Source organism: Aplidium turbinatum, chromosome 5 (assembly GCF_918807975.1).
Source record: "Aplidium turbinatum chromosome 5, kaAplTurb1.1, whole genome shotgun sequence".
NCBI classification, from domain to species: Eukaryota; Metazoa; Chordata; class Ascidiacea; order Aplousobranchia; family Polyclinidae; genus Aplidium; species Aplidium turbinatum.
The window spans coordinates 30,188,661-30,211,944 of NC_137476.1; the positions used below are offsets into that span (position 1 = coordinate 30,188,661).

Genomic DNA, 23,284 nt, shown 5'->3' on the forward strand with positions numbered 1-23,284 from the left:
CTGTGGTTGTGCACTGCAGTTCCTCCTAAGTAATTGAATCATGAGGTAACAAAAACAACCCTGCAATAAGGAATCTTGTAAAAGGTTTCAAAATAGGTATTTAATTATATCGAACAGTCTATTAGGTATCATATTAACTACTTTAGGTCTACTAAGATACCAGTTTTGTGGTATAAAATGCAAGTTAATTTCATATCTTGTATGTTACGAGTACTTGTTCGTTTAGTAGGCTACTTGTTTGTCAAGAATACTGCATGCATATTTATATGCATATAAGAGTGTTTTTTTTGTAAGTCTATGTCATTTTAATTGATTAGTTGATAAGTAAACATGAACAAATTTGTGATGCAAAAATGTTTGAGAAACTCGAATCCAGTTTTTAAAAGCCAGATACATCGATTGTTATTTACCCAAACAAATCCAAGTGGAAAGGAGCACAAAAACTTGTTGGTCAAAAAAGATGATTTAAAATCTACATCATTGAATTGTCATTTGCACGGTACCAAATCCAAGAGTCTGGAACCAAAAGTTACAGCCAAACCGGAGCTACATTTTCCTTCAGACAAAAATGGACTTGAATGTTGGGATGTTGATTTTTATAATGTTGAAAATGCCTACAAAAACAAAACAACTGCGGAAATACTTCGTGCTTTGCTTGTTTTTCAGTTATGCAATGTAAAGTATTTGGTTAACAATGGACTACAAGTAAGTTTTGATAGTTGCATGCGTATTGCGTATTATACGGTACCCTATTATATTACATCAAACCTGGAAATTAATAAGACATGTGTTGTTTATTATATGAAATTGTTATTTAACATTTTCATGAATAGATATCTTATTACCATCATTATTTAGCACTGTATGTCAAACATATTTTAATTGCTGAATAAAGAATGTTTATTTGGCTATATATAATCATTTTTATGCTTCAAGCTTATTGCAATATTGCATGTAGTTGTTTTAAAGTCTAGTGGGCTATATAATAGTTGGATACATTTATTATTTTTGGTTTATTAGTTATTCATGAAATGAAGAATTATTGCAAACATGTATAATAAATCCATAAACACTAATTGCACTGAATAAGAAGAAGTGAGTCTAACTTAACATCTTTCATGATCATATTTTGAGTTTTTATTATATATATGTGATATATATGGTGTGATTTGTAAGTAATTGCTACTGTCGCCTATAATCTTCAATAGCAAAGTTGTTCATCAGATCATTTATATAGGTGTGATACGGTGAACAGTGTAAATTAATTGTTTTATTGATACAGCTTTCTCAAATTATGCAAAAAGTTTTTGGAAAAACTGTATTTGAAAAAGCCATGAAAATGTCTTTCTATGGCCATTTTGTTGCTGGAGAAAATAATGACGAGATAAAGGTTTGTAATTGAATGTTTACCTTTAGGAGATCCTATTAACTGAAATAAGTTATCATAGTATTGTCCCATGTGACATATCCACACGGTTATGGAAGCTTCCATGGTTGTGATACTGTAACATAGTCTCTGTGTACATCGTTAACTGGTGCACGTTGTCCAAGAAACTATATCATGAATAAATACTAATAAAATCTAATTGAATGCTATGAGCTACAAGGCTGAGCAAGCTTAAGTGATGTAACAAACGGAGATTCTGATGTGAGATGATGTCTTTTACGTTTTAAGTCCAGTTTATACTTGTTGGTTTATTGCTCGCATGAACTCAGTGACTCAGTGTGAACAGTGAAATCTCTGACAAGTAGTGTCTTTGCGTAGAGATCCATGAATCGTTTGCAACAACACGGGGTTGGTGCTATTTTGGACTATGCTGTTGAAGAAGATTTGTCAGAAGAAAAGGCAAAAGATCTTGAAATGAATGCCTGTACTTCTGATTCTCCAGAAATGCAAGGTAGGAAATTGCGATTTGCATGTTATGTTAAAATGCAGAGTACTGGTTTCTATTCTGTGAACTGAAATTAAAAACTTAGTGTGTACCGGTACTGTAAAAACTCAGATTAGACACTTTTAGACAAGGAATGTGTAGGCTATAAGCCTATAGCATGAAATTGTGACCGTTTTTATTTCGTAAGCTAGCTTCAACATATTGGTTGCCCTATTCTCAAAAGAGGTGTGCATATTAGTTAAACTGACTTTAAGACATATAATATATATATACAGAGAAGGTTATCTTTTGGCAATTGATTACATTTGTAAACGTTATATATACGACGTTGATGTTAGAAAATTTTCATTAATTTTTTACACATTGCAGAATAAAAATATCATTTTGCATTATCTTTGCAAGAAATTTTTTTTTGTGAAATTCTTATATATTTCTGCACTGTGCAATGTGCATTTGTTTACAATCCGCTACAGCAGCAAACTGTATCAATTTCTTCATGTAGAAAAATGTGTTGTGCTCTTAAAGTATCAAACCGCAAACTTGCAAGAGTTATATTACGGTTTCGGTAATCATGTGACAGCGACAGTTGTAGCAAGTTTAGTTTCCCAAAGTAGGTACTTGCGGAGATGACCACGTGGAGGTACTTGCTTTCGTCCCCTAGCTGATGCATCGATGACGACACCAGGCAGTGGCTAACCAACGGATGCCCTGACATATAGCGACAACACGAGAGAAGAAGAAGGTAATCAAGTATAGAAAAAATTCACATATACCTTTGCAGAGGACACAGCCTTGGCAAGATACAAACCACACAGAGAGTTTGGTGACCGTCGTCGGAAGGTTACTAGTGCTCGTACTTATTTCTATACCGGAGAAGAAAAGTGTGACGAGAACATGAACGTGTTTCTGAAGTAAGATGATATTATTTTTCCTGCTAATATTTCTTTTCTCTGTACGTTTCCTGCTAATCTTTGCCATTAGCCAACTCGACCGCTTTCTTGAAAAGCATAGTGAACAGTACTGGTCAAACTGACATAGACATATAAACATATTCTTGTGGGCCTATAGGCTATCCATTTTTTTCGAGTAGTGAAGTAAGCCACGTTAACAGAACTCAGCAGATTGTGTCCTTCGGTCGTAACCTTAAATGTGTGTATTTTTTCAGATGCATAGAATCTGCAGGTCTAGCCACTGATCGAGGTTTTGCTGCCATCAAATTGACTGCACTTGGGAGACCTCAATTTCTAGTATGTTTAAGTTTATGCGCTTTCAACCTTTATTTGGTTAGCTATAAGATTCTTAGAGCGATTTTATTATGCAAACTGGTCTTGTTTTAAAAGTTTTAAAAACTTTATATGAGAAAATGTTTTACAACAACATAACTGTGTCTAAATGCATGAATAATTTCTGTTTGGTACGAATTGATTGTGAACAAGCTGCATGCATGAAATTGAGTGTGACAAATCCAAAGCATATTCCTGGCATGTAACATGAATGTATAGTGTTTCCTGTGAACTGTCCATGTGCATTGTATTTCTGTTAGGATTAGTTTCTTACTAATGGAATCTGTAGTTATACGGAAACGTCATCTACGCTGGCTTGGCCACGATGAAGAATGATCAACTTCCAAAACCGCCTCAAACCACCGTGTGTTGGGCCTCAGTGGAAAAGCTAAAGTGACGATTTAAAGACGTTGCTGTAACAGACCTACCTTCCTTTCCTCCACATGGGCATAAGTTACAAACGGTGCCGCCTGGAAGACCATCCATCTCCGCGGACAAGGTCGCTCTGTGAAGTCGCACTTGACAGAGATTGGAGTCGCAACAAACCCACCGGCGCAATGACGGAAAGGGCCATGATACTGATATGATATGTTCGTAATTTTTTCCTATTGAATTAAGGAGAAATTATTTTTTGGGTCATTCCGTGTCAATTCTCACGCCATATGCAATATCTCTATCAGATATTTGTGGAATTTTGTACACTCTTTGATTAACCCATGTGATAGTTCGCCAACTTTTCAAAGTGATGATCACTTACAAAATGTAAGCAAATTTATCAAGAAACTATTCACATATGAAGCAAATTTATACAAATTCAAGCAATCCAACCTTTTGCAGTTGCTGGAAAATTTCATTTTAAAGGAAAAACAATCACAGTATCAATGCAAAGGGTCAATGGTAGCCGACCTCAAAATGTAGTTGTTAATATCTTATGCAGTTATTCTTTTAAAACTTGTTAGTTAAGAATGCTACGCACTAGTGAATTGCGAGTTATAAATATAAACAACGACATTTTTCTCTAAGACATTTTAATTCACTTATAAACCCACCTTGTTAAAATTCGAAGACTCAGCGTCACGAAACTCAGTTTTACGGCTGAAATCTTTGCCCTACGGTATCAGTCGGTGAAGGTATGTTTGAAATTTCAACGAAATATAGAAGTGATTGTAAATATTTTTAGCATTGACACGGAATGGCCATTTTTATTTTTATACAATGTTCTATTGGCTGCGTGGTCAGAAGATCTGACTTATTTTTTGTAAGGTAGTCAGTTCCATTCATGTGGCTGTGTCTTGTTAAGATATTTTGTGATGGTTGAAGACGGACAGGGAGCTTCGCTTCCTTAAGTCTCCGGCCATTCTAAATTTTCAACTATCAGGCCAGAAACGACACCCAACATATGATGACTGATGAGTAATTGGGTGACCTGGGAAAGTATAACCAGACAAGGTTCCCTTATGGCAGCACGGTCTGCACAAACAATTACTACTTTTGCATACTGTCGCCTGTGCAAAATGTAGCTAATGCCTCATCCCCACCATGCTGTAATCAAGGAAAGTATGGCGTGACTGCTTATCACGCCATACTTTCCTTTGTCTAGTGTTTTGAAAACTTTTATTCTTCATATGCGTTTTTTTTTCTGTTGCAACACATTTCAACACTTTGTTTGTTAAAATTGATGAAACCAGCGAAATTAAGTTCGGTTTTTCACATCACATTGTGCCTCTCTATTGATGTATGTCTTTATTCAGAAACAATTTTCTGAAATAAAACAGGCGTGTTTGGTTATTGCAAATCAACTAGGCCTAACGTCCATCATAAATCAAATTTCTTCCATCAAAAGTTGCTATTGAACGTTGTTTTAACGTCACCAAACGCAAGCTAAGCTCAGTCCATTGGTTCACATGTTTTAAGCTTTGTGTGAGCAGTCACGAAACCCAAGTCAAATTTGTAATATCAGCTTCCATATTTTACATATCAATGGTTCATTGTTTACCATCAGTTAACTCTGATGTGAACGCACTACAAGCATAGATGACTTACTACGTCATCTATGCTGCAAGTAAAACGGTGCACGCACGCACACACACTCATGCCTTTTTATTATTTTCTTACAGAGGCTTTTATATAGCTCTTGTCATGTTGTGTGACTTGTGTATGCCTGGCTGTGGAGGGTACACTGTACAGCACAGGTGTCTGCTGTTATACTGCAACCGACTTTCAACCTTAGCATCTATCAATACTACTTGACTGTTTTGTCCTTGCTTATCATTGACCGTTAGCGGTCGGTTATGGTTGAATTTGGCGTCAGCCCTGTAATACGTTATTGTTTTTTTGTTTGTTTTTTTAACACAGTTTTTGTCTACATTTTTGCTCTTTATTTCTTGATTAGATCTGAATTTTTTTTTTATGAACGATTGGACTTTTTTTCTCTTTACTTATCTATCACTTTGTTACTTTTATGACCTTTCTCGCAACCCGGTTGCCAAACGTTTCCATTTAGGTCGTGAGGTTGTGCGTGTGTTGCATCACGGCCTCACCGTCTGTATAAAGTCGCTGAGCAATTAAGTTTCTACTTTTACATCGTTGCAACGTCTGGTGATGTAGAAGCGTTGTAAAATGGCATTAATTTAAAACAATTGTTGTGCTGATGTTCTCTCATCTTCCGCATGCGCTAATTGTGTTTAGCCTGCAAAGCTCCATCAGAAATTAAAATATAACGTTGCAACAAAAAACTTTCCCTCTTAGTTTGCTAGCACGCTCACCCGCTCAGTGCGTTTACACAGATCTTAATGCGTCTATGGTAAAATAGTATCTTGGCCTTGACGCCGACTTTGTCTTCGGGGTCATAAAACAGTACAGTAGTTTGTTGTTCAATCCCTAAAAACTGTATGCCTTGGTGCATAGACAATGTTTGGTTGATTACAGTTATTCGCTGTACAGAACCTACAATATTATTAATATTCAAGTAATTGTGAGATATTTGCATGACTTTATGATTGCACTTTGTTATATGAATTTTCTACTTGTTTTAATTTTTTTCTGCTAGATTTGTCATGCCAGGTCTATTTAAGTATATATACTTATGCATATAAGTAAGTATATATACTACGCCATACAAGGCATATCACTGGCAGTGTAGAATGCGCGCAGTTGTTCATTTATTTTTGTTGCATTCTGTTATTTCTTGGCTTATCCGGATGTTTCTGTTTTGCAGTTACAATTTTCAGAAGTTCTTGTGAAAGCGCGTGAACTTTTCAAGAAGTTTTCCGGAAAGCAAGGGACTTTGATGGACAAAAAGTTTGACTTGGAGCGCTTTGAGGTTTATAATCTATGATTTGATCGTTTTGTAATTAGCATTTGTAACGCCATTGCAGTGGTGATGTTATTGGAACATGGTAGTAACATTTACAATTCTAGTTTTCTGTTTCTGAAACTGGGCTAGTGGTCTGTGTAATTTGAATGACGAAGCCACACAATGTATGCTTTTGTGTGCGCTTGGTTCTCGGAGTGTGCGCTTGAGCAGCGTATTACGCGAACAGCTTTCCATTCAGCGGCAGCTAGTGAATGAAATAATTCACATACAACAACACTTCCATAAGCATGAACTTCACTCTGTCAATCTCAGTGGTCGGGCCGGGCCGTGAAATTTTTTTCCCACAAACTTTCTGTCTGCAATGTAGCCATTACTGGTTACCGCGCTGCAGGTATCTGTTTTTACCGATTCATTTTTTCGCGCGGTTTTCAAAGTCAGCAGCCAATTTTCACCCTCGAGTTCCAAATCTAAACATTGAACTTGAAAAAACGAAGCCTGGAGACACACCTAGTCTCGTCAAGTTTAAAAAAGTTAAGAAAATAAATTGATTCTGATCACTCTCAAAGTAAAATTTTCTGAATTGATTAAGAATTAACCCTAACCCATTATCCCTAACTCTACTTTTTTTAAAAAGCTTTTGTGCACCGCAAAAATTAATTTAAAGAAAAATCTTGACTTCGATGGCCGTCGAACCGTTGTTGTTACGAACATTAGGCAGAAGATGAAACCACTGAACTAAACATGCCAATGAAAAAATGTTTGCATTCACACGATATTATGTAATACAAACTGTATGCGAAGTAACCGACAGAAAAATTTACCGCACGCGGTAACCAATAATGGCTACACTTACCGAACATGTAAATGAGACAGAAAGTTTGTGGGAAAAAAAAATTTGCGACCGGGCCTTTATCAGTGGTTTAAAGCCTCTACATTGCAGGTGTGCGTAACTATTTGGATTAAGCTCTCGTAAAAGCTTTCGCAGTCTGAGGATGAAGATTCCCACAATCGTAACATCCTCGGGTGTGGTAAAATGCAGAGGCCCTCGATCTTTCGACTGTCGAAGGGGGTTAAAACGATGAATGCAGTTGTTTTCGCACTCCACTAGCGTTTCTCTCCAAAATACTTTTTGTTTTCGAAGTTTGACTTTATATGTAAATATCCACATTTATTTCATTGCTTTCACCAAGCTTCACAAAAAATCTTGAAATCACAAGCCTTTTCATAACAAGAAGTGTTTATTCCACTGTCCCTAGTAGAAGGTATGCGTGAGTTTCTGTTACGTAAATTTAAAGTACGTAAATTCCCAGACATTAAGAGCAGTTTACTATGCTCTAGTTCACTCCCATCTAATGTATGGTATTATCTGTTGGGGTCGTGCGTCTAAAACGGAACTGTATCCTTTAAGTCTAGTACACAATCGCATCATTCGCTGTTTAAACTTCACCAAGATTAAGGACAGAATTCCCACCAAATCTCTTTTCAATAAAAGCAACTTGCTACAAATCGAAGACATGTTTTTAATAGAAGTATGCAAGTTTGTTTATAAAAGCAATAAAGGACATCTACCGGCAATTTTTTTTGAGTACTTTCGTCCTAGTAAGGAAACTCATAACTATAATACCAGAGGTGCTAAGAAAGATATGCTTTTCAAACCAAGAATGCGTACAAAGCTTGGTCAACGCTCAATTAAATTTCTTGGAACAAACACTTGGAACAAATTACCGGAACAGCTAAGAAAATTTCAAACAATTAGTATGTTTTCTAAAAAATTAAAACTGCACTTAATGTCTGAGTATAAGTAACTGATAGCCTATAGTACCATCAAACTGCTTCTACTTATTCTCACCGTATCTCGCTAATTACTGTATATTTGCTTTTGTCTTACCAGTATGCTGTGTTGTATGTATATTGTATATGCCATTTTGTATTTTTGCATCATTTCTAGTAGTTCTGTTTTTTTTTTGTATATTGCACTGCTAAATTTCGTATGTGTATTGTTTTTTTATGTTGTATATAATATATATCTATCAATCAAATCAATCAATATATCAATCAATCAATATTTGCGTTCAACTTCGACACCGTTCCATTTTAAATAAGCCATGACACCACTCGGGTGTGGCAGACTCGATGACCAGTTCGGTCCTTCTGTCACTCCCATCGTCATCAGCAAACAACCTAGCTCACATTGTAATCTTGTATTGTTTTGTTTTTTCGCATGTGCTGATGATGCAAAATAAAAGAACTTCTTCTTCACCCTGTTATAACCGCTTTTCTTTCTCAGAACAAGGCGGAGAGGTTAGGTATTCTGATAGGCCGAGATGAGAGCAGGAAGTGGTTCACCTGGATGGATAGAGACGGAAGTGGTTATGTTGATTTGTTGGACTGGAATGAGCTCATAGCAAAAGACCGAAAGTTTTCAGATATTTTCCAAGTCCAAAATCCTGAGGTAAGTCATGATATAGCCAGAAGCCACAACATATGGGCTTATTGAAAACACGTCTGCATCGGGTGGAAAGCAACGACCTGTTTACAATGATTGCACTTGTACGTCTGAATCAATAAAAAAGGCATGTTTTGCTAGCTACAAGGAAATACGCCTCATGTTGCAATGACGCCCTTTTTTTATATTGTAATTGTACCGTATGTTACTGGTCGACGACCTATACAGAAAGACCATTTTTTTAAAAGCGCAAAGTTAAAAATTATCAAAAAAACAGCTTGTCAGTTTGAACTAGTTTTCTATGCATTTCTAAGTTTTATACAAAAAACAATGTATTTCAGAGATAAACAGTTACATTTTTTCTTACCTCTTTCAATGTTTTTCATCTCGCTTTAAATCAGAAATAAATTTACCAACTTTCCTATTTATCCTAAGTATGGAGGTAGGAAAAAATATATAATCAGTTTGAACTTAAAACGTAGATATGATATCGAAGTATAAATTCTTTATCCACCCAAAGCAAAAAACTACAATTTCATGTCGTCATTTTAGACCGGACATCTGGAATCATTGCTTCCCAGACTCTCAGATGAAGAAGAAGCGCAAATGAAGAGGATGTTGAACCGAGTAGATGTCCTTGCTAAGAAAGCTGTGGAGTGTAATGTTCGATTGATGATAGATGCAGAACAAACCTACTTCCAACCAGCCATCAGTAGGATCACCATGGAAATGATGAGAAAGTTTAACAAAGAACGGACAATCATCATGAACACCTACCAGTGCTACTTAAAGGTTAGTTTGTCATTTCTAAGCTAGAGTAATACGGTTTTTACTGAGTTTTTCTACAGATCTAGCTTTACAGTTTGCTTTTTTTAATCGCATGTTATGATGTTGTGCTTATGCAAATCTGTACTTTTGCAGTACGAACATTCGTGTTTATTTTTAATATTGCCGCTGTTACTGCCCTTTTATGAAATCTCTTCGATATATTTTCATGATATCTCTCAGTGCGTGCTCAGTCTTCGTTGTGATGGTTAGTTTAATAGCAGAGGATTACAAACCAGCTCAGTCTCACTGACAGACTGGTAATTAGTCACTAGTCCTGCCAATACTTTTGGTTGGCCCTGGTTCGATCCCCGGTTGGGTCATAGCAAATATTAAAAGTGAAGGTTATGTTATTGCATGAAGAAGTTAAGGCATCCCGAGGTAAAATGGTAGTTAATTGTCGTTAGATCTGAATCGTGACAGAAAAAGGAACTTTGCGTTTTTGTGTATGCTGTGTCGTGTGTAGCGCTATGACACTGGTTTAAACTAGTTTCGTTGCACTTATGCCATCTTCGTTTTCGGCTCCAGTTTTCATTCAGGAAATAACCTCTTTTTGCTGAGTTCATTATTTTCTGAAGGATACTTTGCGTAGTTACAACACACAATGCACAGTTGTAAATGTCTAACGAAAGATCATGATGAAGATCACGTACTGGGTACTGCGTTTATGTTTTTAACTTAAAAAAGCAAAGCCGCTTGTATTTGGATACCAAGGCGGCTTTGTGCAACCATCCACAGTTGGGCAGCGTAACTAGTTCATTTTTGTTTTCATTATTTTTGTCCGTTCTTTACCCTTGGATCTCCTATGACCAGCGATGGCCATTTTTTTAATGTGGATTTTTTTTTGTTAAGATCATGTGATACTGGTTTCATTTATTGGAATGCACTTAATGGAATCGCTTCCATTGAAATTCTTTCCTTTTACATTAAATCAACGTCTTCAAACGTTGAATCCATGTGAAAAGGACACATTTTGTTACCAGAGCTAGTACACTATGACCCTGGGTGGAAAATCTTAGCTCAGTCTTACGTTTCAGCTGATGTTTCCTCAGTCTGGGAATAGACATTTCTACTGTCATAGTGTCATACTTTTTATGCACAATCAATATTTACACGCTTGATTAAATAAACGTCATAGTGTATTTTCGCGCTAGGACGCCCGTGACAATTTGATGGCGGACCTTGCCCTATCGCGGCGAGAAAACTTCCACTTTGGCCTCAAGCTGGTCCGTGGGGCGTACATGGACCACGAACGGGAGAGAGCAAACCAGTTGAAATATGAGGATCCCATACAACCGACCTACCATGACACTAACAGGTAGAATGGTCAACTTGATTCAACGGTTTTTGACGCCAATTTAACGAAAAAAAGATGCAATACTTGAGTTAGATAGTATAAGCGGTCATGTTTATATCGGCATATACAATTATACATATCCCAATTAACTTATTTGACATTTAACGTCTCATTATTACATTCAACGTCTGCAGGAGTTATGCAACAAGTCTACACTTTTTTTCTCAAAGGAGCCAAAGGATGTTATCACTAACAGATGGAAAAAAATACGCGGTTGGATAATGTAAACCATTTTTATAGTAATCAAGATGAAAAGCTGTAAAAGTAGACTGTTTACATTGATCGAACGTCGCAATGAGTTTAATCTCCACAAAAAGGACTTAATTGTGAGGAAACTTTTGCCAGCGATCATTATTGACACTCAGGTTAAATTACGATATAATTGTTGCTCTCCCAGGAAATTACGATCACCATCACGAGGCAACTATCGTTGTACTTTCAAATACATGCAGAACGTGTTTATAACGTGTTTGACAACATTTTTTCCAGTAGGATTCAACTTAGCAACAGCTTCTTCCCCATTGATCACGTAATAACATGGTTTTAGTCGTATCCAGGCTTACACCCGGTCGTTAAAGATTTAGATGAAGTCACCGGGAATGAAAAGCTAATATTCGTATCCACCTTCAGGCGTGCCGTTAAGTATCTTGCCAAAGGCAAAGCCGCATGCTCTTGAGCGGTGTCGGACTGACACTCTTCCGATTGTCCTACAAGGGCTCTTACCACCTCGACATATGGTTGAAAGAAGTAACGGATATCATGCTGATTGTCTGCAGTGTTGTGACGTCATTCCGACGCCATACAACTAGGGTTGGGACCCCAGGAAATCCCGATCCCGGGATTTTAACCCATTTTTCTGATCCCGATCCCGGGATTAATTTTATTAAAATCTCGGGATTTCCAGAAAACATCTACAAAAGCTGATGTAGCGCCATATCGCTTGACGCTTATATTATTTTGGTTTTAAAGCAGCTTTAGTATATCAGCTGGTTGTCTTGAACACTCCACATTGGCAAAATGCCAGAAATGTCACAATAATAATGTGGAGTCCACATTAGTGTGATAATACGAACTATGACAAAACAATGAACTACGCAATCGCTTCAGTCCTAGTATTAGTGCAACTGGGTATCGTAGTGTTAGAAAGACGGTTGTGTCATTGTGCTGTCAGTACAGTTTCCGCTAATTCTGCACTAGCTTTTTGCAAAGGAGAAATTAAAATTTAGCTCTAAATGGCGAATTTTGAAGATGTAAGTTCAAAGAGAAAACCCGAGGTGTAGCAAAACTTTTTGTATTGTAAATCTACGCAAAAAGTAACTTGTGTCAAGCCGTTTTGAAAACTTCAGGGTCCAGTACAAAGGGACTACTGTAGTAACTAAAGTCGGAAATTAGCAAGCACTTGAAAAAAGGTTTAGGTTTCGAATCGACGAGCGTCGGAATGTTCAACTGGTTCACCTTTTTGGGTACCTCAAGAAACCCTCCTACATTGATCAACCGCAGGATCAGCTTGGTCATGAAATAAAACGTCAGAAAATCGCTGCCCTGGCCACGAACGTTCTTCAAAGATTGTTCCTAAGCCCAACTGTTGAATTGGATCGAGGCTCTACTGAACAGCATGAAGATGCCAGTACAGAGGATAGTAGCCATAACACTGAAATGACTTTAGCTCAAGACCTGAATGCTTTCGTAGCAGAAGATGAAAGTGAAGAAGCACAAATTGTGATGTCTGCGCTCGAGTGATGCAAAAAGAAATGCTGCTATATGAAACAAGCAAAAAAAGGCCAGATAACCCGAACTATTTATATGCAGCATTGAAAAGTATTAAGCCAACATCTGTTGAGGCTGAACGTGCATTTTCAGTTCTTGGATATTTTGCCAGGAAAATCAGAAATCGTCTTAACGATGATACTCTCGATGCTCTCATGTTTTTGCGTCAATATTACAGTAAATAAATGTGGCTTGCATGTGTACAGTATTTCCCTACTTTGCTAATCCCGATCCCGGGATTTCAAATTTGATCCCGAAATCCCAACCCTACATACAACTACGCGTTAACGTTTCCTGTCGCAAGTTATGTAATACCGTGATTTAACACCATATCAGAAATACATGCACAGCTAACAAAAATGTTACCTTTTTACGTTGATTTAGCGTCTACAGACGTTTAATTAAACTTAAAAAAAAAACGTTTTTTTTTTGGTAGGTCAGACTTTTTCATCGTTCAATCGGTCGCTAGTTAAGTCAACTGTTTGTAACAAAAGGGCTATTTTTTAGACAGCTTGGCAATACATGTGCTGGCAATTAGTAAGCAGGTCAACTTCAAGCACCATTAATGTTGTGGACATGGTAGCTAGCTAAATAAACACAACGGATTGTGCATTGCAAAATCAAGTTTGAAAAGGTGGCGTTGACTGGTAGTACATTCCTCTATGATTGTTTCCATACTTGAAGTGGAACGAGTGTGTATTTTTTTCATTAAACCGTTTGCCTTATTTAAGTGGCGATTTTCCCATATGGTTTATTGATTTATTCAATTTGTGAACTGATTACGAATCACGAGTAACATGCGATCAAGCTGATGGCTTGCACAAATGACATATTGTCTATATGAAGGATACGATTTCGATATTGCAGCACTTGCTAACAAAGGTAGTCAATAATACATCAAAGCAGAGTCAGTATAACAACTAACGAAGGACGACGTAGCGCTAACTAAAAGTTACTTAGCTCTCGTTGGACGCTGCCTCATCCAAATGAATGCTTCTGTGAAAAATGATTGTACGTACGTTTAATTTGCCTAAAGACTCGTTCGGCAAGAAATTTTAGTAGCTCTTAATTTTTCTAATGTATATTGTTTCAATGTTGTCCCCCTATAGGTTAGTTGGTTATCGCGTGACTTCGTGAGCAAACAATCCTCAAGATGAAGCGACGCTGGTTTGACTCTCGGGGTGTGCGCTTGAGCAACGCACGTTAAGGACTGCTATCCATTCAGCGGCATCTAATGAATGGAATAATTCCCCGGCAACAACACTTCAACAATTGGAAACTTCACTGTCAATCTCGGTGACCGGGTCGCGAAATTTTTTTTCCCACGAGCTTTCTGTCTCATTGATTCTAGTCACTCTAAAAGTAAGATTTTCCGAAAGTGTTTTGAGAGATTGGTTGATTCAGATTGCGAAATAACTATTTACCAATGAAATTCTGCAATAATAATAAAATGTAAGCTTTCCCTAACCCTACTTTTTTTGAAAAGCTCTTGTGCACCGCAAAAATTAATTTAAAGAAAAAAAAAAGTTTGACTTCGACGGGCGTCGAACCCTCATTCTCACGAACACTAGGCGGAGGATGAAACCACTGTGCCAACGAGAAACTGTTGCATTCACACGGTTTTAATACAAACTTTTACCAAAATATGTAAATGAGACAGAAAGCACGTGGGAAAAAAAATTTCGCGACCGGGTCTGTGTCAAAAGTCTCTACAAGTATGCGAAACTACCAGTCAAATAACCTATCAAGGCTTTGTCAGTCCGAGGATAAAGATTTAAAACCAACCAACCGTTGTCTCTATACTATCTAGTGAATTAGTTTTAATCCAACCACAAATTAATGAAATCTTGTTCTGCTGCGTAGCCATGTTGGCTATTGCGTTGCGTATTTACAACGTCAAGTAGTGTTGTTAGCACGCAACGCTAAATCGAGCTATTTCCCTGTGCTTTGCACTACTTCAATAAACGGATGTGAATTATTGTAAGCGTATTGACCTCTTGATGTCACTTTAACTTATTTTTGCTTTTACGTTTGTTAACGTAATTATTCCATGTTTTGTTTACAGAAACTACAACAGCTCTTTGTACACCCTGCTGCAGAGCATACATGACGAAGGCCGAATCACAGTAATGGCCGCCAGCCATAATGAGGAATCGGTCAAGTTTGCTCTGAAAACGTACGTTTTCTTTATTCAAGCGAAACATTTCTACTTTACTTCGTTTCAACGTCATTAGATCTTGGAATGATGTAAAGATGGCAACTTTTGTTGAGACGATATTGTATTTGAGTGACCTTATACAGGCAAACGAAGGCGGACATGTGCTGCTGCAGCATTGAGATAGGTTGCGTTTTCATACAGCGATGTGTCTATCTGTGATACCTGGAGTTACATCTAGCAATATGATCCATACACTACTAATGCAACCGAGCACATGGAAAAGATATTTTGTCTATGTTTTACCGTAAAGTCGTTCTGATTAGCTTGTGGGTTAAATTGTAAGATAGTTTACTGGCATTTATATAAATTAGCCCGACAGGGGCCTAAGTCTATCGGCTCGTTCTTCTTCGTCGTATGAGCTGTCTTCTTCCGGACTATATGTTTGGGCATGAGGTCATCAGCCACTCGACAGTCTCATCATCCAGGGCCTTCAGTCCAAGCGTTCCATGTGGTGGTTGATGGATTGGGCAGTCATGGACGACATGGTCTACTGTCTGGTCTGTGGCACCACACTCGCATCCCGGTGAGGGAGCCAGGCCCCATCTGCACATGTCTGAAAGAAAGCGACCGACGCCGGTTCGTAGGCGGTTAAGCCGGACCCACGCAAGTCTTGCGAGGAACATTCCCGGTGGGTGGGGATCGACGTCGGGTAGGAAATCACGGAGTCGGGAGGTGTTGTTTTGCCACTCCATGTTCCATGTGTAGTTCGTCCAGTGTGCCGCACTTATTCCAAGATCTTCAACGTTGTTCAGAAGCTGTCGTGCGGCGGGCACAAATGGGCGTCTTGATTTCAGTCGCTGCTGTTCTCCATGTAGGCGCTGGAATGTACTGTGGAGGAGGTGGTCGGGGTCCAGTGCGTGACGAGCAAGGGAAATCATGGCTCCTTTACGGCGAAGCTCAGCAGGTTGGATGCCTGCAAGGATGGGAAGGCAGTCCGTTGGAGTGGGACGCAGGCATCCAGTCACAGTGGGTAGTGCGTCGTTGATGGCGGTGTCAATGTGGCGGGTGTGAGAGCTGCGGCACCACACTGGTGCGCAGTACTCAGCGGTAGAATGGACGAGGGCCAAGGTAGCTATGCGAAGGGTTTTCGCGTCAGCTCCCCAGCCGGAACCCGCCAGCCGCCTCAAAAGTGCAACGCGCGCAGATAGTTTTTTGCGCAGTGACTCCAGGTGTCGTCGGTACGTGAGTGACCTGTCCAGGGTTACGCCGAGGTAGGTAGGTTCGGCGCAGTATGGCAGGCGTTCGTCATCGGTGGTAATGTTGATCTCACGTTTTGCTTCCTTGTTGTTTAGATGGAAGGCCGCCGACACTGTCTTTGCCTTGCTGAGCTGTAGCTTCCATTTCTGGAGATATGTTAATATAGTTGACATGTCCTGGCTTAGGTTCCTCTCCATTGACTCGTTTATAACGTTTAAAGAGGCGAGCGTTTATAACGTCTCTAAACGTCAAAGTGATCCTCCCCAACGTTTATCACTCCGCATTATTAGTGTATGACGTAATTTGTTTGTTTGTGCGAATGAAAGTTTTTACTTCTGTTCCCAGATAGCAAAATTCGTCATTTTAACATTGATTCAACGTCTGCAGACGTTGAAACAATGTTAGAATGACGGATTTTGTTGTCTGGGTTGTTGATGTTTGCAGACCAAATTGATTTGTATCTTAGAAACAATACAAACAACGTAACTTGCCTTATTCTCGGCAATTCTGCTGTAATCTACATGTTATAAAGTTGTACTGTAGAGGATTTGATATCCGATATCGCAATCTACAACATGATTGGCATTTCGCAATAGGGTTTTACGACCTGTTTTAGCCTGATGCTGCGAGTTTGCTGTGGTAATATCGAATTGCACTAGCTTTCGGAACACAGTTCTCTAGTCATGTGCTATAACGAATGGTGTTGAAGTCAGTGAGTCGCTATTTAAAAGCGAAACTCAATCAATTGCATGATTGGCATTATCTGAACTTTGTCGTGTATTTACCTTGAATGCAGAACTTTCTTTAAGAATGCTACATCTTGCTATTCGTCATTCACTTTCATGACTTATTAATATTTCAGAATGCATGAGTTGAACATGACGGCTGAGAATTGTTCACAAGTTTACTTCGGCCAACTCCTGGGAATGTGTGACTACATAAGCTTTCCATTAGGTAAGCAAACTATGTGGATGTATTTGAAACTAAATTTGTTTTTGGTAACTTTGCTAGGCCCGCTATCAATACATTTTCTCAGTGGAAACTAAAATTATTTCTTGATTGCTGGTTGGTTTGAAACATGTTTCAGTACTATATGGGAACTGTTTGGGAGATCGTTATGTTTAAAACGTTTTGCATTAGACTCTTTCCATTTTGATAAAACCAAGCGCGACAATACGACATTTCGCATAATATACAGATTACAAAAATATACGTTTTTTTAGACGTTTCCAATTTCAAGTCTATTTCTGTATATTACGTTAAATGCTATTTCGTTGTTTGGTCTATATCTGCTTATCGTTCCACAAGTTACCGCTCCAAATTGTATGTGCACCGCTCTAAATTGTATGTGCACTGCTTTAAATTGTGTGTAAATTGTATGTAGGCTACAGCGCTCTAAATTGTATGTACCGCTCTAAATTGTATGTAAATTGCGCTAGTCTTGAATGTCATCTGAAATTACGTGTTTGCTTTCCAGGCCATGCTGGTCACCACGTGTTCAAATATGTTCCTTACGGTCCGGTCAGAGAGGTTGTACCGTATCTCTACCGACGGGCACAAGAAAACCGATCAGTACTTAGTGCATCAAAAAAGGAACGAAAGATGCTTCGGCGTGAACTGTGGCGACGGATCAGGACAGGACAGCTTCTGCAAGCGTCTCATTAACTGAAAGATCGTACCGCTCTGTTTTTGATCGTAAAACAACCTCATTTTGAGTAAAAATGACGTTGGTTGTGTGTGCTTTGGTAAAGGGTGAAGTTTTGCTTGGTGTATTAATTATAACTACCTTTTATTATGATATTTCTTTAATTTTTCACACATTTTATAGTTTTATTTCACACTTTACACACTTTGTTTTCGAATTACGATTTGCAATTGTAGTTTTGCCCATGCCACTTTATTTATTTTTTGGGAGCTGTTGATATTTACGTTTTACCTGCCACGAAGACTTCACGTAATGACGCGGAAGTTAACTATTTCAATGGATTTTAATACACAAGGCCCAATTAAGTCTTCAACACTTGTTTAGAAAATTCTCTAACATTTCATTTTAATTTAAAAGGATACCAACCAGCCACCAAACGTTGTACTGTTTTTATATCTTTTCAACGTTTGACGACGTTGAAACAATTTAAAAACAGTGGTGATTCAAAGCTGGGTAGCTTGTTACGATATTTCGAGTTCTTAGTTTAAGAAAAATTCTAAGTTTACCAAAATTCAGCTCAAGAGCAGTGTTTCAATTTTGCTTTTGAACTTTTTAAAAACGTGAAACAGGTTAATAAAGTAGTAGAGTTTCTACGCTTCCTGTTTTCGTTTGTGTCCTGATGCCACAAACAATGTTTTGTTTGTATTTTCGTTTTACTTAATTGTAACATCTGGTCTGTGACGCTGGATACTTGTGGAAAACGTTTCGACCATGACCAACTGTATCAGGACTTTTAGGCCTCTTTCTGCTCAAAGGCAAATATTTTCACTCATTTTGAAAAGTGAGAGACTTCATTTACAATGTTCAGTTCAGTTGGCTTTTATTTCTTACCATCTCAGCGAAAACAATTCATGTCAAACATAACAGATATCCAGAAAACTGCAAAGCGTGTACCTTAAAAAGATGCGCTTTAGGTCAAACTAACTTAGTTAAAAAGTTGACAAGGTTGCAAATTTGCAATTTTAATTCATGGCTCCAAAGTTATACTGTGGGGTTGGTATAAATATCCCGTTGCTGGTTGAACAGTGAAAAACCTTTTGCTTTCTGTGATTTTTCTCTTGCCCAAGTCTTTTGAATTTTTTTTTATCTTTGCTTGCTGTCTGAAACTTTGCAATGTCCTCAATGATGCACAAGACATGACAGGGTTGCGTATGTTTTCAAATTGTTAACAAAACACTGCTAGTTGTATTCTTGCACAGTTGAGAAGTAGCGATCTTCCTGGCGTCAGCACTACCTGACTACTCACTATAGAACAATATGTTTTGCTAACTAGTAACTATACCAGTTTAGAGTGACTAAAGCAGCGGTTGAGAACTATATGGCATAAATTAGTGGTGTGATTAGGGGTGTTCAATTTGAATTTCGATTCGATTTCGATTAAGGTGATATTCGAAATTCGTTTTTCGTATCGGACATATTCGAAATTAAAGCAGCCCTTTCGACTGAACGCTGTTGAAAGTAACGCGAGTGGCGCGAAATCTGTCTTGTCGCATTTTGCAAGCGAAAAAAGACTTCGACGCATGCGTATCGTCGATCACGTGACTATCACACGTTCTCGCGGGTCCAACGGCCAGTTCTGCAGTTCAGGACAGGGATGCCAGGTTGGCATTTTTAATGCCAAATTTCACAAATTTCTCAAGAATGAAGATAGCTAGGTTGTGCAATAGCAGAAAGTGTAGGCTGAGCTTTGTCGCAGTTTTATCCATTTTTTACCGAATCCATAGGTGCTTAAGCCGTGGGGGCAGGGCCGTAGCCAGACCGCAGAGCAAAGGGGGGCAACTTTTTTTAGGGGGGGGGGGCTGAAAAAATTTAAATGGGCAAAATCATTATAATTGTAGCGGTTGCTTGAGAATGTTGAGATTTTGCCAAGGGGGGGGGGGGGGGCGAGGCCCCCGACTGGCTACGGGCCTGCGTGGGTGCCAGGCCTCCACGCATATTTCTGTGTGGGGGCAACTTTTTATGCTGTATTGAATATTGATACATAAAGCAATAGATGAACTAGCGATCGGCAGCAGGAAAACACTTTTTGAATACAAACCGCAACAGCTTCGCGATAAATAATCACAATGAACGAGTTGCGATGCTACAATCCAACACCAGACAACAAAATCTGTCATTTTTACATTGATTTAATGTCTGCAGACGTTGAATCAATGTGAAAATGACTGATTTTGTTGCCTGGGACATAGCAAAAATCTACCATTTTGTGTCGATTCAATGTCATCAGATGTTCAGTGGAATACACCCAAAAACAACATAATTTACAACATAGACGGAGCGTGCGTTTAGCTTTATGCGCTTGCAAACAGACTCGATGTCGCTTTCGAGTCGAAACCTCTACACTCTGCAGTGAAATGTCGCGGCAGTGAATCGCTCGCTGTGAAAATGAACTTGAAGTGTTTGGGATCCCAGCGACCTCGGCTCCAGCGGAGCGATCGTTTTCAAAAGCTGGCCTGACCGTCACGAAGCTGAGATCCCGACTGACGGGTGACCATGTCGATCAGCTTGTGTTCATAAACACCAACATGGGCCTGGAGCTGTAGAGGTTATTTTGTGTTCTTTTTTCGCAAATTTTCATGGCTTTTTTTCGCGTTTTCTAGCGAATTTTCATGTCGTTTCTTTCAATATAATCTCATTTTGCAGTTTGGTGAATAGTTGTGATATTCGAAATCGAAAACAAATTGAATTTCGAATATTCAAATAATCGAAATTGAACACCCCTAGGTGTGATACTGATGAGCTAAGCCTCATGGGCGAAACACGTGTCTACTGTCTATCGCTGAATTCATGCTACACTCGACTGCCGAGAAACACATGGTATTCTCGCAATGTTTAAAAAGTAATTTATGGGTTGCTCTGTCGATAACTATTTCACCAAGATAGTGGTATAGATTGAAACACAACCATGCATGTTATTGTATCTGTTGTGTCTCCCTGTCGCGTGGTTAGGCTTACAAACAGTTTTTATTTTTCGCCGGCTTTCCTGCGATATGCCATTAGAATTTTATCTTTGCAGCGGTAATCTTCCTTTTTTGTGAAATATTTTGGCATCTTACACAAGTTTCATGATATTTTGCGCACAAACATTTCACCGCACTTATATTTCTCGAAACACTTTATGTTGAGTACTTTGAAGTTTTTTAATTATTCACATAGCATAGATGCAATGTAAATATCACTCCGTTGCACAGACAGCTTGCCTGCTGCTTTGTTTTCACGGTATCAGAACCCAGTTTCCACGATGTGATATTAATCAACCAGCTGTTGCTAACTATTATGTTGCAGCGTATTCATATTTTACAATGCATTTCTGTACGACGTAAATTGGTACAACTAGGTAGGCTGTATTTTACTTGGCATGTTGCCATTTTGAGGTTATTTTGAATGGAAGTTTTATTTTGCTTCTAAACCAGTGGTTTTTAAAACAGCAGTCCATGGCCCGAATCTGGGCCCGGGAACTTCAATAAACCACCGCTCATTTTTTGAATATAGTAGGCTACGTTTTTCTTAGAAGTGTCTTAATTGCTGGCCCAAGGATCTAATTGATACCGAGGCCAAGTTGTCCTCTCAACAGCCCTGGGTACACCTATCGATTTGCTTTGTTTAAATGTTATTAACACTTTGAAAATCCTCTGCCAAAGTTCACTAAATTTTATTATGAATGCTATAGAATGATCCTGTAAGTGAGGTGGTCATCTAAATGTGCCACTACCTCATCAACTTTATGAAAGGCACACTAGAAATTATTTTTGACGTCATAGCTAACTGCGTTATTTCTTTCAGCAGATTTATACTTCTTTTTAGTGATCTTTATTGTTGCTGTTTTTTCCTACTTGCTAATTTTGTGTTGAGATGAACAGAAAATTTTTAATGAAACCTTACATTGTTTCAACCATGGCCACCTGCATGCATAGGCCATCGGTGGCGTAGCCAGATCCATTATACAGAGGGGCAAAGAAGAGGCAATGCTTTTTCCAGGAGAGGCAATATTTTTCGTGACGTCATAAGTGAAGGCGATATAAATTGCTTTAAAATTGATGTCAGCGTTAAATTATAATTGACAATAAAAGATTAACTTTCTGTCTTGGACTGGTCATTCCAATTGCACTTGCTGAGTCTGGTACGGTTATTGAAGGAAAAGCGACACAAATGACAGATTCTAAAGAACGATCATGGTGAATTAAGGTTACTCATCATTTCGTGATCATATGAAAAAATTAACAGAGTCAGTCGCAATAAGGACAGAGAAAAAGTTGCTGCTTTCAATAACAATCGTTAGAAAAGTTGTTGCAGGATATCCTTTCTTTGGTTCACTGGAGCATGAACATTGAACAAACTACAATAGAAAGGTTGCGGGTAACATTTAAGTTAGTCTTAAGCTAACTTATTGTGGTATTTTGATAAAGGAAAAAAACCGGCACCAAAACGACTATTGTGGTTATTTGCAAATACAGTAGAACTCGGTTAATCCGGATCTTCGCCTAATCCGGATGAAACTGGAAGTACAAATGGTTTGTAATCTTTTTCTTAAGAAACAGCTTCGGATTATCCGGATTATTTAATCCGGATCTTCGCCTATTCCGGACAAAAGTTGCGCTTTCTCTATCGCTTTATCCGGATTTTCCCGACAATTTTGCCATTTTATGCTAAAACGTAACGTGGCTTATTGCGAGAAATTTTTTATCTATTGTTCCGTTAATGTGACGCAATAAATTATTGCGGATTCATGAATTATTCATTTCATGAACAGTAATCCCTCCTAACGCAAAATTTCTGCGCAAATGCCCAAACTCGTACCGTAACTTGAAAAGATGTCGGTGGAATTTTCGGCGGTATGTCGGTGATGTTTTTCCAATAGAAGACTTTGTTTGATTTTTTGTAAGTTTTCCAAAGAAACTCGTCTTCCGTAACTGTTTTCAAAAGTTTTGAGTGACTACAGATTATTCCGACACGCATGTCTGAAGATATAACTTTTGCCAGTGTGTTCTTGCGTTAGACGCAGAGTCTACAAATACAATAGTTTTACATGCATAGGCTACTGCATTTCAAAAGAATTCTATCGCTAATATGGTGATCGCGCGTCTCGGAATTGGCAGATGACCACACTAATGCGTTCAATTTCGGTGATTTTTACCGATTCCCTTCTAGGCTATCTAGGTAACGTCAGGCTTGATAAAAACCGTCATCGGTTAATCCGGATCTTCGCCTAATCCGGATGGAATCGCCGGTCAAATCGAATCCGGATTAACCGAGTTCTACTGTATATCAACCAAATGGG

General features: G+C 38.5%; 1 protein-coding gene across 1 annotated transcript; it reads left to right on the top strand.

Annotated features, from left to right (window-relative positions):
- The first annotated feature begins 330 nt into the window (after positions 1 to 330).
- Positions 331 to 19,762, top strand: LOC145770017 (proline dehydrogenase 1, mitochondrial-like). Its single transcript, XM_082581597.1, has 12 exons — positions 331 to 705; positions 1,283 to 1,390; positions 1,766 to 1,898; positions 2,674 to 2,803; positions 3,058 to 3,139; positions 6,393 to 6,497; positions 8,779 to 8,943; positions 9,490 to 9,729; positions 10,917 to 11,080; positions 14,952 to 15,062; positions 17,164 to 17,255; positions 17,779 to 19,762. Exons 1-12 carry the CDS (start codon positions 331 to 333, stop codon positions 17,964 to 17,966), a joined length of 1,893 nt encoding a protein of 630 aa, XP_082437723.1. The 3' UTR covers positions 17,967 to 19,762.
- Positions 19,763 to 23,284: the final 3,522 nt, after the last annotated feature.

Coding starts and splice junctions, on each gene's coding strand:
- LOC145770017 (XM_082581597.1), top strand. CDS start 331: ATGAACAAATTTGTGATGCAAAAATGTTTGAGAAACTCGAATCCAGTT. Junction 1,391..1,765: donor AAAATAATGACGAGATAAAG/GTTTGTAATTGA, acceptor GTCTTTGCGTAG/AGATCCATGAATCGTTTGCA. Junction 8,944..9,489: donor TCCAAGTCCAAAATCCTGAG/GTAAGTCATGAT, acceptor TCGTCATTTTAG/ACCGGACATCTGGAATCATT.